Source organism: Montipora foliosa, chromosome 3 (genome assembly GCF_036669935.1).
Source record: "Montipora foliosa isolate CH-2021 chromosome 3, ASM3666993v2, whole genome shotgun sequence".
Classification (NCBI taxonomy): Eukaryota; Metazoa; Cnidaria; class Anthozoa; order Scleractinia; family Acroporidae; genus Montipora; species Montipora foliosa.
In genome coordinates this window covers 64,781,968-64,796,967 of record NC_090871.1, presented here as the reverse complement: position 1 = coordinate 64,796,967, position 15,000 = coordinate 64,781,968, and the positions used below count along the sequence as shown (strand labels likewise).

Sequence of the window (15,000 nt, the reverse complement as noted above, 5' to 3'; positions counted from 1 at the left end):
TCCACCAAGATTTAACTCTCCTGTGACAGAGGTAAATCTCCCAACGCTAGTGCTGAAAAGATAGCCCAGTTGAAGCTGATGTTGTAGAGGCAGTGCTCTCTCCAAACGAGAATCCTGGGGCTGGTGTGACGGTGGGAAGTGCTGTTGCCTTGTTTGCAAAGCCTTGCGAAAGGGTAGAACCTGTTAAGTCACCAGCCACGCACCTAAAACTCCAGAGAGTTGACCAGTTGTCCCACTCAGAGTAAATCCCTAAACCCTAACACAAACATTCAGCTCAACCTCAAGGAAGGAATGCACATAAACTTGGAAAACCCAGTCTTAACACCGCGTTAAGCATGACTTGTCAACCTGGCACTTTGTTTCTGGTGATGTATGTAATTTCTATCAAGCATGCTTCTCAAGGTTGTTTTAAATTCAGACATTGTTTTCAAATCATTAGATAACTGATGAAGATGTGAGGTACATCGAACATGTCTTGCAAATTGAACACTTACCGATGAAGGTCAAGTCGGAGATCATCACGATGCAGAAGAGTTCGTTCGGTTCGTGACCGAATCGTGGACCCCAGAAGCAATGTCTGTACAGGAGGTTGAAGAAGAAGCATGGGTCAACCCAAAAATTTCACAGTTATGAGAGAGCGTCACATCGGGGGAATGGAATAATGCCCTTCTGCATTACAAAGCTGTCATGAATGAACTTTCTGTACTTGGTAAGCTAGTCCTGAGAGGTATTGGTCCCAAGGAATTACCGAAGAGGGTGTTTGACCTAGCGCACGAGGGACATCAGGGATGACAAAGACCAAACAGAGATTCCGCCCCAAAGTCTGGTGGGCTGAGATTGATGGAGAAGTCGAAGTCAAATGTAAGAGCTGTCATGTCTGCCAGTTGGTCGGACTTCCTTCACTACCGGAACCCTTGAAACAAACGGAGTTTAGCGGAGACTTAACGGCGGGTTTGATGGACCCCCTGCCTTCCAAAGAATATGTATTCGTTGTTGACAGACTACTATAGTCGTTACTTTGAAGTAGACATCCGCCAACATTATTGATTGCCTAAAGAGAAATTAATATTCTGTACGCATGGACTCCCACAGTCGCTTAAACCGGATAATGGGCCACAGTTCACATCTGAGGTATATGGGATATACTTGGAAACAAACCGCATACAGCATTAAACCTCCACACCCATGTGGCCCCAAGCAAACGGGGAAGTGGAACGACAAAACAAACAGAAGCCTACTCAAGATCTTGAAAATTGTCCAAGCAGAAAAGAAGAGCTTAGATGCAGAGATGAGGAAATTCCTAACAGCCTACAGGAGTATCACCGGCCAAACCTTCTGTTGTTAGACAGATAAGGTCAAAGATCCGTGAGTTAACAAGATGCAAATACTCTCACAGCGAAGCTCTAGACAGAGATGGAGAAAAGAAATAGAGAAGGTCTGACCATGCCGAAGAAAGGAGGGGAGCGCAGGAAAATGGTTTTGCTCCTGGTGATCAAGCACTTGTTAATTAAACAAAAGGAGGAAAACAAGTTGTCAACCACTTTTGGAGATGCCCCATGCAAGGTCACCACGAAGTCGTAGTCTAAGCGATGGACCAGACCATCCAGACAAAGATGTCGTGAAAGGGTAAATTGCAGAGGCGGAGGTTCTAGTCTAACCCCCGACGCCCAAGAGAGAATGGAGGACACCGGAGTACCTTAAAGACTATGAACTCTATTAACTGAGTAGTTTGACGACTATGAACGCTCGTGATGTTAGGAGTAGAACGCTTTGAGTTACTTAAGTTTCACGATGAAATCATTTGTCTCTTGGACAGTGTTTCAGGTCAAACGTTTAGTTACTTCAATTACGTTGAGATTTGTTAATCATGTTTAATAATTTGTCCCTTGGGGAATAGAGGTTGTAGTATCTGTGGGGCTACCTGGGGCTGCCTGTGGCTGCTCGGAAAAATATTATGGGGTAGTTTTGGACGAAAATAGCAGAGTGGTTCGAATACAACAAAGGTTAGTTATATCGTTTGAATATGGCCGAAATGCGAATGCAAGAGTGTTACAAACAGAAATCACAGATCCACTCAAGGTGTTCGATTCCTTCTCTGTCCATATCCAAGCGGAAAAAGTTATCAGAGAATTTTCCATTTGGTTTCAGTGTTGTAGATAACACTACAGTTAATGAAATTATTGAAAATACAGCTGACTTTGATACGGCTCGACGCAGTTGATTACTCGTTACTTTTAAGATTCCAGATATTTATTTTTCACTGCCTGTCTTGTTTATCCAATTGACGTTCCATTCTTGAGCTCCACAAAGGCATACTTTGTTTAAAGATCCACCAAAACGCCATTCGCGTTACAATGATTTTCGACGCCATTGCAGGTTAATTAAAATCTACTGTCTACCGGATAAAATCTACGCATTTCTTTTACCCCATGAAACCTACCAAAAATATGCGCAGACGAGTCTACGCACACAGACACTACTTAGTAGGGGAGTGACAAGAAAGACTTTTCCCCGACACGGAAAAAAAAAAAATTCGAAAAAAATTACAAAAAGGGAGAAATTCTAGCCATTTTCTGACTCGATTGCTATGTCACATACGGGGCAAATTTATTGAAAGTTGATTGGCTAAGACGGAGGGCATTTTTCCTTAATCACCGGGGCAATCTTGGTAATCAAGAGGGAATCATTACTTGATCCTGATTGGTTAAAAGTTTCTTATCCAGAGCAAGCAAAGTTACAAGAGAATCTTCTTCTAAATTAAACTACCTTTTTGGTCCACATAAAAAAATACATTTTAAGGACTATTTCTCTTGACGGCAACAATTTATTGAATTGAACCTTAACCGAATGGGAGCATGTTGTTTGTTTTTTGTCGCGCCACTGAATGGGTTTCCCTCAATAATTTCGCCCCTTTTGTGATAAACATGTAATCGAAATTTGCTCTCGTACGATTAGGGATTAATTTCAGTTGTATTTTCAACGTTTTCCAAATTGTTCTCGTCGATAGGTTTGTGAAAACTTTGAAAATACGCGTGAAATTAATCCTGAATTGCCACCGGGCCCATGCAATTAAAAATACTAACACTTTGTGACACTTGTCGATTTTACTCTAATGCCTGACAATATGTTACTCATCAATGGAGACCAGAAGAAATGTCCAGATCAGCTAGTGCAATTCTTGGAGGAATCTTACCCCACTGGCTGTCGTGATGTCATGTAAAATTGTCCAACACCTACATTAAATGAATAAAGTCGAGCAAAACTGACCTCCTGGTGTCGAAGTTTCTATCATGGGCTCATATTTTTCATCTCCTTTCGCTCGCAAGTTCCGCAGCATCTCTACAAAGAAGGTTAAAGCAAATTGAGTCAAGCCAATGTAACATCAAGTACGTAATTAGAGCTATCTCGGTCAATTTGCTATTTTTCTAGCGTTCTTTCTAAAAAGTTCAATGTTCAAGGAGTCCTTCAACTTATTAACTAGTTTGGTTCATATATAAGGCCCTTGGTATCTTATAGAATGCTTTCCATAGTTAATATTGTTAAAAGTAGGGATATCGAAGTCGCTGTTTCTTAATGAATATGTGGAGTTTTTCTGCTCAAATAGTTCATTCATAATATTCAGTGCAGGTCCTCGATTTTTTCAGTGGAGGTATCTGTGCGTGAGCCAGAAGGATTTCACATGTTTCTGAATGGAAGCTGACTATTGCTTTAAGCGTACGCTTAAAGCAATAGGCTTCCCTCAATAATCTCGCCCCTTTTGTGATAAACATGTAGTCGCAATGTGCCGTCGTACAATTAGGGATTAATTTCAGTTGTATTTTCAGTTTTTCCAAATTGCGCTCGTTGCGAATTTTATGAAAACTTTGAAAATACGCGTGAAATTAATCCTTAATTGCTTCCGGGCCCATGCAATTAAAAACACTAACAGTGACACTTGTCGATTTTACTCTAATGCCCGACAAAATGTTACTCATCAAAGGGGACCAGTTCAGGGGAGAAAGGATTATAAATGATGTGACAGAAGAAATGTCCACATCACATAGTGCAATTCCTGGAGGAGTCTTACCCCACTGGCTGTCGTAATGTCATGTGAAATTGTCCAACACCTACATTGAATGAATGGAGTCGAGCAAAACTGACCTGTTGTTATCTGAGTTGCTTTTATGGGCTCATATTTTTCATCTTCGTTCGCTCGCAATGTCCACCGCCTCTCTACAAAGAAGGTTAAACCAAATTGATTCAACTGAATATAACACCAAGAACGTAATTAGAGCTATCTCTGTCAATTTTCTAGTTTTCTAATGTTCTTTCTAAAAGATTTAATGTTCAAGGAGTCCTTTAACTTATTACCTACAATCTTGGACAAAACTCGTTGGGAAAATGTGACGAGCTAATTTGTCTTTGTGATAAAGATTAAATTCTTCCCCCTTTACCCCCTCCCACCATTCCAATGTTGGTTAAAAAACGGGCAAAGGCTTGCACAGTATATTTTGCATCACATCGTTAACATTGGTTTGGGGGGGGGGAGGGGGGGGAAGGACCAATATACTTTGTACGTGCATGTCAAATGATGCTTAAGCTAGAATTTTTCCCAAGAGTTTTGCCCAAGATTGTAGTTGGGACAATATATAAGGCCCTTGGTATCTTAAAGAATGCTTTCCCTAGTTAATAGTGTTAAGAGTAGGGATATCCAAGTCCTGTTTCTTAGTGAATATCTGGAGTTTTTCTGCTTAAATAGTTCATTAATAATATTCGGTGCAAGGCCATTGTTTACTTTATACATTAGCTTGGCGATATCTTAAATTCCTCGATTTTGCTGTGAAAGTAGCTGTGCGTGAGCCACTTGGGATGCCTTGGCAACATTTTAAGACAATCTGTTGAATTTTCATACTCTATCAATTCTCTCAAATAGGCTACACTTGCGTAAAGACGAACTAATTTTTTTTTGCTTCCTTAGTTTCACAAACTTTACACGCCTTTTGATCCACCACCTGTCTACACTCAAAAACCGCAGATAAAAAAAAGCCAATGGGAACACAGGAGATGCCCCGCAGAGTCCCTTGGGACGAGCCGCAAAAATATTATTATTTCTATATTTACAGCCGCGCTTCTTGTTCAGTCTTTTCTTGTTTACCCTTAACCAGGAAAAAGGCGCTCCCAGAGAATAAACCTGTACTATTCCGAGGATCAGACCGTAAACAAACTAAAAGCCTGGCATTTCTCAAAACCTACAATCCCCGGCAAAACCTCTTTAGACAAATTGATTACGCTTCACTTTTAGCAGTCAGCATACGCGGTGTCAGTAACTTACATGAAAACATGCACACCCCCATCCCCCCCCCCCCCCCAATCATGTTTATGAAGTAGGCGGGAAACAACATTGCACAGGGGGAAGGGGGGAAGAAAGATATCATGTATTCATCAAGATTGAGAATATTATGACTTTTCTTTAATTGTCCCGATAGTTTTGTCGGGTATTGTAGGTGTCAATGCGTGGGTCCCGAAATAACAGGCCTGCAACCTAATATATTACACTCCTCCCGAACAATTGGGAAATTCACCATTAAAGAATGGAACTCAACAAGTCTAGAAGAATGAGCAGTGTTCAGTGTTCGCCGTGAAATCTAAATGTCAATTATGTTTCGCAAATAAGTCTGCTCTGTGACTTCCATGGGCAATAGCTGTTCCTTTCTATTTCCCGCAACAGCACTATTCTCAGGAATTGGTGAGCTAAACTCACTTGAAAGTGGCTCGGGGATTACCAGACAATAGGTGGGTTCACACCACACGTTTCAAGGGCACTTGAAGTGTGTTTGAAGTGAACTTGAGACGAACTTGTATGTGAACGGGTCTTATTTCACTTGACTGATTTAGTCACTACTCAAACCTAAAAACATCAAAGTCCCGAAGTGCACTCTCAAGTAAGGTCGAAACGTTTCTTGAGAGTGCACTTACCCGATCAAACCGTCAAAAAACAATTATTGTGTTGTCAATCATATGGAGCTTCCCTGCCGTCGATTAGCGCGTTCACCTTGATTCTTTTTCTTAAGTATGGAGCTTGGAACAAGGGGAATGAGGATAATCTCGTCGACTTCAATTTAGTGTGAGTTCTGTTTTATACTTTTTGACGAAAGTATTTAGGTTTTTCTTGCATCATTTCTGTTTTATAGGCCGGTAAGATAATTTCATAATTTTGCTTTTGATTTGACAGACAATATTGTTGCTAGCTTTGGTGCTGGAAAAGAAATGAGATATGTCCCACTGCCAATTACTTCTTCTTTTCAACCCATTCGCAGTGATTTGCCGAGTGCAGTTTAGTCTTCTTAACCCATTCAAGGCTGTTTTTCTTGTTCACAGATACTAAGCAGTCGCGATGTATACGATGAATTAGACGCTCCGATGGTGCTGCAACCTCGCAGAAGAAACACAAGGCCTCTACAAGTACTCAAAGAAATTGAGACATTAAAAAATGCAGACTGGAATAAAAAAGAAATTCTACAAGAGTGGGAACCAAAGTACGCGGAACAGCGGTTGAAGATGGGATCAACTAAAGAGCGTGGGAGAATCTGGAGTGAAAATTTTACAAGTACAAAGAGCGATTTATTGAAATTGTTAGAACACTACCTCAGCTCATGAAAAAAATGCAAAATCTCGAATATGACGTAAAGCTACCAGTTCAAAAGATAGGAGAAGATGGCCTAAGAAGATTTAACAACGTTTCCCCTACCGCAATTATCTCGATAGTCGGTCAACCCGATGGCGTAAATCCTTTTAAGATGCAAATCGAATGTTTACTACCGAAGATGCTGACTTTAACGATAGTGTGAACACCATTTCTTGACTAAAACCTAAGTGCACTTCAAGTACGCTTGAAGTGCACTTGAAGTCCAGTGCACTTGACGTGCACTTAGGGGTCAAGTGTGAACCCACCTATTAATCCTTCTCTGCTGCTTGCGACTCCACCAACTCCTCCACGCGACTGCTCTTTTTACCGCCAGCCACCGAACCCAAAGAAAGGTTGCAACCCGTTCCTTTTAAGTGATCCACATGGACAAAACGAAGTTGGTTCCTACAACGAACAAGGTAGGTGCGTGGACTTTTCACTTGGGTGGTCTGCCCCGGAATCCACTTTTTAATTCCACTTCTCCAGTAACGAACCAGGACAACTTCATTCAATTTGAACTCACGAGACTTAACACGCCCTTCGTCATGGTACTCTTCCTGTTTGACCTGTTTTTCCTCCACTTCTCTTTTCAGATTCGGCTTGAATAATGTGAAACAGTTTCTGACTTGCCGTCCCAAGCAAAGTTCAGCTGGCGATTGTTCCGCGACAGTGAGCGGTGTGCTACGATTCAGAATAAGGAAATTGGCTAGCCAGAGTTCCAGACTAAGGGTACTTGCTTTCCCATCAAGCACTTGCTTTGTCAAAGCCGCCTTAGCCGTCTGTACGGAAGGGTGGTACGGTGGTGCGTGGGTGAACTTGATCCTAGTCTATCTCATGAATTTGGTGAACTCCTCACCTGCAAGTTGCTATCCATTGTCAAAAACTAATTCTTCTGGGATGCCATAACGTGCAAACAATGAGCGAAAAGCTTCAATGTTTTTTAAACTGGTTGTGGAACTCATGGATGGGAATGATCTCCAACCATTTCGATTAAGTATCAACAAAAATCAGGAAACTTAACTTGTCCTTCTCAAAAACGTCGATGTGTGTGCGTTCCCACCGTCTGACAAGCCACTTTCACGGGAGTAAAGGTGCCCTAGGGGGAGACTTATCCATCGCCGAATCTTGTCCCGGCCACCAAAAATAACCCCTTGCCAGAGACTCCAGAGACTCCGACAGATTCCATGATGTTCTTGAGGTACGTCATCCAACAGGCGAACACGTAGTACTTTAGGGATATCAACTCGTAAACGCCACAACACACAGCCTTGGTCAACTAAAGGCTCTTGCTTGCGTGAACAATATGGCTCTAACACGGGATCTGCAACGACTGAAGGCCATCCATGTAAGGTGATATCTCGAGAAGTGACAGGCAACTCATTCACATAACTAATCAAATACTCATCCACATCCAAGTCTCGACAAGGCATCTGCATGCATTTGCGTGTTCAGCAGACCTGCGGTACTCAATCTCATTCTGGTAAGCTGCTAAAATCAAGAACCACCTTTGCATTCCTGCTGCTGACAACGGAGGACACCTGTCTTGGGACCAAATATTGCGACTACTGGCTGGTGATCCACGATCCACGTAAACTTGCGTCCATAAATGTATAAATGAAACTTCTTTTCTCCGAACACGTTAGTAAGCGCCTCTTTTTCAATTTGTGAATAATTGGGCTCACCTATAGTGAGGGTCCGAGGTCACCGCCCCCACCCATAGGGCAATGCATCACGGGCCAAGCGAAATGGTTTCTTTAGGTCATAATGTACGAGCCAAAGAGGACGAATCTTGCAACTGCCGCTTACTCTTCACAAAAGTACTCTCACATTCCTCAGTCCATCTCCAAGCCCTGTCCTTTTGCAAAAGGTCAGAGGGAGGGTGCAGAATGGTGGCCAGATTGGGGAGAAATTTGCCATAGTAATTGAGAAGCTCAAGATATGACTTCAGTTCTGTAACATTGGTCGGACTGTTGGCCTCCATGATTGCCTCCATTTTCTGTGGCAGGGGTCTAATGCCATGCTGGTCAATCCAGTGTCCAACAAACTCAAGTCCTGGCTGAAAGAAAATGCACTTGGCAGGATTACGTCTGATCCCATAATCTTGTAAGCATCCAAAAACCTCCTCTAAGATTTAAAAATGTTCCTCAGGAGACCCTCCTGAGATCAGGATGTCATGCAACCGACATACCGCAAACTTCACTCCTTGCAAAAGCTCAGCGGATCTATAATGCGCTGAAAAATTTGCTGGTGCACTGGAAACTCTAAATGGTAAACGCTTGTACCGGTATAACGCTTGTGAGTGTTTATGGTCAGGTACTTCTGGGAATTGTCATCCTGCTCAACTTGCTGATAAGCATGTGAAACTCTTGCTTCACATTTTCCTTGAAGGCATAAGAAACCAGCTGTGCCTTTAGGAAGATAGGTTGTGCGTCCTCACGGACATGGAAGGGAGCCTTAAACTCAGTGTTTGAGATGTCCATAACCTTTTTCAAACAGGACTTGATACTTTGCGATTAGCCTATCCACCACATTCACTTGAGAAAGCTTGAAAATCGTTGCTCTATCTAGCTTCAATTTCTCCGGCCAATTCCGTCCACGCAGCCTCTCAGAAAACATGAAACCGTGACTCATAAGCAGTTTTGCAAGGAAAGCAAGTCTTAAAGATGTAGTATTTGCCGCTTAAAGCAACATTTGTTTACGTTTGACTCGAGTCGGTATAATAAAATTCAGGCTAGCCGGCTTGGCTTAGCCACAAGTTGTCGATAATTTCCCAAAAAGTTGCCGATAAAAGTGTCTAAAAGTTTGCTAAAAGGTTTCTATTCTGTCCATAATGTTCTCTAAGGTAAAATATATGCTATTTACAAGGTAATTTTTGTAAAATTAAAAGATTGAAATCAAACGTTTTCGGCTGTCTGCCATCATCAGGGTTAAAAATGACCGTCTGCAAGCATCCATGCATATATATCTTATGTAATTCCCGTTGGGAAAAGTTTGGAAACATAAGAAATAACTTGTTTGTTCAGACTGGGGCGGAATGTTTTGATCATGAGCCCCTCAACGATCCTCTCTCTTCAGCACAAACATTCCATAAACGTAGGATCGTTGAGGGGCCAATGATGACAAATTAAGGAAAATTCAATAAATCAACAAGTTTGTGACGAGTAAAACCGACCCTTAATTTTTCATCGGAATCTATGTTTCTTTAATTTACACGACAACTTGGCGACAATTTCGGCTTTCTTCAAGATAATCAAGGTTTCCATCTGTACGGTTTTTTCAAAAATAAATCAAACAACAGACCAGCACAACTCTTTGGCAGCGCAAGTTCAAGGCCATAACCGTTTCCTCCTTCGTCCGAATTGTCTTCTTCGTTAATTACTGGGTTGCCAGTATGGCAATCCCAGTCAGAAAGTGGGTGGGATTTGTTCGTTTTATTATTATTATTTTTATTCTCCGTGTCGGTAAAAGTCTTGCCTGTCACTCCCCTGGTAAGTGGTGTCTTTGTGCATAGAGCCCTCTGCGCGTATTTTCTTAGGATCGAGAGGGTAGTGGAAATGCGTATACTTTTCTCTGGTGGACACAGTCACGAATCATTAACTTAGCCTGCAATGGCGTCGAAAGTCATGTAACGCGAATGGCGTTTTAGTGGATCCTTAAACAAAATATACCCTTATGGAGCTCAATAATGGAAAATCAGTTGGATAAACTAGACAGGCGGCGAAAAACAAACAACTGGAATGTTAAAAGCGACGAGTAATGGAATTCGACAACAATCTATCGCCCGTCGAGCCGAAATCAAAGTGAGCTGTATTTCAAATATTTTACCAAGTGTGCTGTTGTGTAGAACACTGAAACCAAATGGAAAATTCTCTGGTAACTTATGGGTTCAACAAAGACAGAGAACGAGTCGAACACCTTACGTGGATCTGTGATCAACTCTGCACAGTCTTCAGTAAAAACATAATTGGAAATGTGACAGCCAAGAATTATTTGAAAGAAAGCTTGTCGTCTATTTTGTGCTTCATTATTCAAGGAAAAGGTTCTTCATGGAAACGGTTTGATCCTGAAATTTAGTTTGTTGCAATATTGCGCATATTTGACACGACTGAATATGTTGTTTGCTTCAAAAAATTGTTGGCTGGAAAAGGTGGTCTTTATGAATTCATCATGTTTTATGATATGCGAGCTTAACTGGATAGTTTCTATGGCAATAGTAAAGCATTTTCTAGTTATTCAAGGAAAAGGTTCTTCAGGAAACCTGAAGTACATGGTAATTTGACACGTCACGCACGCAATGAAATGGGGAGGGTTTCGCCTCTAAGAGCAAATATGTTGTTTGTTTCAATAAATTTTTCGCTGGAATAGGATTCTGTGGTATTTTGTGCCTTTGTGAATTATAATATCATGTTGCGTATTGAATTTTCGAGCTGAAGAACATTTTTAGTATTGCTGTGTAAGCAGGAAGGGGTCACAGGCCTGTTGGAGGCGTGGTTGAGATTCAACAAAATGAGCCCCAAAAGCAGTGAACAATTGTGACGTCGATGAATCATAAAGTAGCTTCTATTTCCAAAATGATGGAATTACCTGGTGATAAATAACGTCGTACGCGTTTTTACTTTGCATAAACAAATGGTCAACCTCAAGAGTTGGGCGATTGTGATCTTTGTTTTGACTTCGCTCATTTTACTGTCAAACGTTATAACACTTGACATAAAAGAAACATACAAAAACCCGGTATCTTGCCATCATTTGACACAAATGCTTTACTGTTTGGCGAGTAAACATGCCGCGGTGACTTAATCACGGTGCCCGCTGAATTCCGGCCATGTCACTTTGAACGTAGCAAAAATCTCCCAAAATGTTTGTCGCTGATCGTAACTTTTTATATTCTGTATTTGCGGTTCAAAATTAATGTTGTTTTCATGTCGTAAATATTTTATTCTCGATCGACCGTCCCGGAAACTTCCTTCTGCTCTTTCTAAAAACTGTGTATCACTGACGCTTTATTAGTTTCTCCTAAAAAACACCGATGTTACGCAGCCTACTAGCAATCTTTCCAAAGCGCTGGTTCTAAAACAGGAAAGTTAAAATAAAAGGGTTAACGAGCGAGTAATTACATGATTGATAAAACAAAAATACGTACAAACTTGAAACCGATAATTACAAACCTTATCGGTGATTTCTCCGAGACGTGGAGTAAGCTAAACGGCCCAACACAACTGGACGGCCCAGGAAAACTTGAAACTTAAATAACTTAACGGTAAATTCGAACTCTTTACCACAAGACGTAGGGAAACCAAAAAAAGAAAACCGCATGTGCTATATTTACTGATATATATCGAAACATGCATAATGAGGGTTAAATACCCCCCTCTGAGCCTAACGCCTTTGAATAGGAAAAACAATAAATACAAGAGTGAACAAATTACCATGAAAGAACTACTAATGAGGCGCCTACAACATATACAGTAACAGTTAGCAAAATCACAAATGTAAGTACTGTAGTTATCATTGTATAGTTGGTAAATCTGTGTATTCGTTGTATTTGTAATTCAATACAAAAAAATAAAAATAAAATTAAAAGTAAAGATCCTCCCAAGAGCACAATTCAAAACTGAGAGTTCAACAACAAGTCTTTTAATGGCAAGCACATGCTCCCTTTCATTTTACATACGGGAAATCAGTGCCTGATGGAATGTGTCACGCAACATGTTACAGTGTCCATGTTTGCTTTTTGTCCTAGAAAGGACTTTGAAATTAAAACGCATATATTCTAAATTACAACTATAATTCCATTACCAGTGCTTCCACGTTTAAACAAACTGGAGCCTTGTTGGGTGGCAGGGGTCCCGGAGATAAGATCAGTGAGTCCTCCAGTTTCCGATGTAGATCTTGAAAAGTATCCTGTGTTAGCTGCAGCGAATAAGCTGTCTGCACTTGGGGAAAGCCCTATTGAATCTGACAACAATGTAAAGTACTTCAGTGAACTTAATGGAGTTCAAAGTGGAATGATCATGGCAGTTCCGGAGAAATACAAGCCCTGAAAAGCTCCTTTGGGGAGTGGTCAATTACGGTACCGCTCAAATATAAGTTACCACCCTCCCACCCGTCGCGATTCGCGTCTTGCGATACAGGATTCACGTCTCGCGCTATGCGAATCGCGTTACGCGCTACAGGAATCGCGTCGCGCGATGCTAAAGAACTGCAAGTACAGCGACTAGAGGATCGCGCGCGATCTTAATTGGCGTCTATGTTTGTGAAGGTCCCAGACCCATAACAAAGTTACTTTCCACCGAACATACATACGCCGGTTCGCGCTAGGTAAGCAAGACTGTTAACTTTGCTTTCAAAAAACATGAAACTGTGAATCATAAGCAGTTCTGCAAGGAAAGCAATTCTTAAAGATGTAGTGTTTGCCGTTTAAGTAAGATTCGTTTACGCTTGTCTCAAGTCGGTATAATAAAATTCAGGCTAGCCCACTAGTCGTAGCCACAAGTTGCCGATAAAAGTGTTCTAGCCGAATTTCGAAAAAGTTGTTGAAAAGTTGCTTTTTGTTTTAACGTGTTTGCACTTTAAGTTGGTTTTGTTGCGGTTTAGATGATTTTGTCCTCGCGTACAGCGCTTTTTACCGGCCGGATTCGTCTGTTTTTTTCTTTCATCAGCTATTTTAGCTTTTCCGGGGATAGTGAGATTCCGTAGTAGGATTAATCAGGCCTTCTAGGTGAAATCCGAATCACTGACAGTGTTGTCCGCTGATCTCATGGACAGGCATGCCACACCAAGCTGGCCTCTAGTTGCCAGTCCTCATAGTGGGGTCAACATATACAGTTGAATTTCTGTTGAGTTTAGCTGACTTTCCTTTCGAAAGCTGATAAATGTCGCGAAAAAATTAAAAAAGAAATTAAAAGTTGCCGAGAAACTTGTGGCTAAGCCTATAGCCGACACGTGATGGAAGTCAGAAAAACCTAACAGGCTTTTTCGATCCGAAATCTTTACACAACAAAATAAAAATCATCTTGAGTGGCTGATTCAGTAAGCACTACTAAACAACTCCATCGCTTCAGCGCCTTTAGTCGAAAGAATTCTAATTTTTACGCAACATCTCGAGGTTTGTAGAATGGCCAATCAAAACAGGGTTTGTAATTGAGAATCTATGCATCTATAAGATGTAAAAACAAACTTGTTTATTTTATTTATTTATTTAATCAATTTGCCAACAAAGGCAGGTGACAACACAATAAGACATTAAGTCCCCTACAAGGTGTATCATCCACCCAACCCAACCAACACAATGTACATAAAAACTAACTACACCAATTCCTCTCCTCTGGTAATTTCAAAAAAAAAAAAATTCAACAAGAACATCTAACTACATTATTAATCCTACAACATTTACAGCAGACAAGTTTGAAAGTACGCACGTCATCACCTTGTGAACACGTGAACCTGAAGTATCGCAGATCATAATGCTGACAAACACAAAAGCTTAGGAAATGGGTCATAAATAATATACAGATTTAGCCAAGCCTAAAAGCGGAGCTCCCTGGTTATTTATTCTTACTGCCTGTAGGGTTATTGAAAATAAAAGGTTTCGAATTGTCCGCGTTTTGATGTTGATGTTTCTGTTGCTACTTTAATAATTAAATCATTTTCTTTGCTTTCTTCTATAACTTTTAACTTTTACGCTAAAAACCGATATCGCATGAATCACGAAGCGATGAGTACGATATCGGTTTTTCGAGTGAAATTTATTTTGGAATTCATCAGGATGGCTATGAATTTTTCTTGCACCGCGTGAGTTTTAAAAGAAAACAAGCACACCCTAAGCAAGCGAATGGAAAATGAAAAAACCCATTTCAGAGTCAACTGTCAATAGCCAGCGAATAGGAATCACACTAAAATCAGAAGCCATAAAAAAAACTTTGTCAGTTCAAGGTTAAAGAAGAGTTTTACTGACGTACTTTATTCCACTTTATCTCTGAAAACGAGATCATTCAAATTTGGATGTATTTCATTGAAACACGCCAGGTTGGCTTGGAACAAGAATCGGCAAAATGCAACCAAGAAAGGACGAACTTCAAACAACATCCGCTCCAACACTTAAATAACGTTTAGGTGCTTTTAAACAGACTTCTGAAAACACAAGTTAGTGAACTCATTGTGATTACGTGTTTATAACATTAGGGCAAAATTTTCTTGTCACTGTTGAGGCACATCGAAAACCATTTGGGCAAACGGAGTGAAGAGCACTCAAGTTGTTCGATCGCATTTTAGAGCAAAACAAACAAACAAATCAACTTTTTCTTTATGTCCAAAAGAGTACGGATGAATGTTAT

At 40.8% G+C, this 15,000-nt stretch overlaps 1 protein-coding gene across 2 annotated transcripts in view; it reads right to left on the bottom strand.

The window, feature by feature from the left end:
* The window catches only part of LOC137997962 (uncharacterized), a 59,948-nt gene that overhangs the window by 28,217 nt on the left and 16,731 nt on the right, over positions 1-15,000 (bottom strand). For both annotated transcript variants that reach the window (XM_068844306.1, XM_068844307.1), the window contains exons 2-4: positions 12,464-12,622; positions 4,141-4,212; positions 3,268-3,339 (exon numbers count right to left, since the gene is read on the bottom strand). In XM_068844306.1, coding sequence (XP_068700407.1) covers positions 3,268-3,339; positions 4,141-4,212; positions 12,464-12,622 — 303 coding nt within the window. The remainder of the gene's footprint in view (positions 1-3,267; positions 3,340-4,140; positions 4,213-12,463; positions 12,623-15,000) is intronic.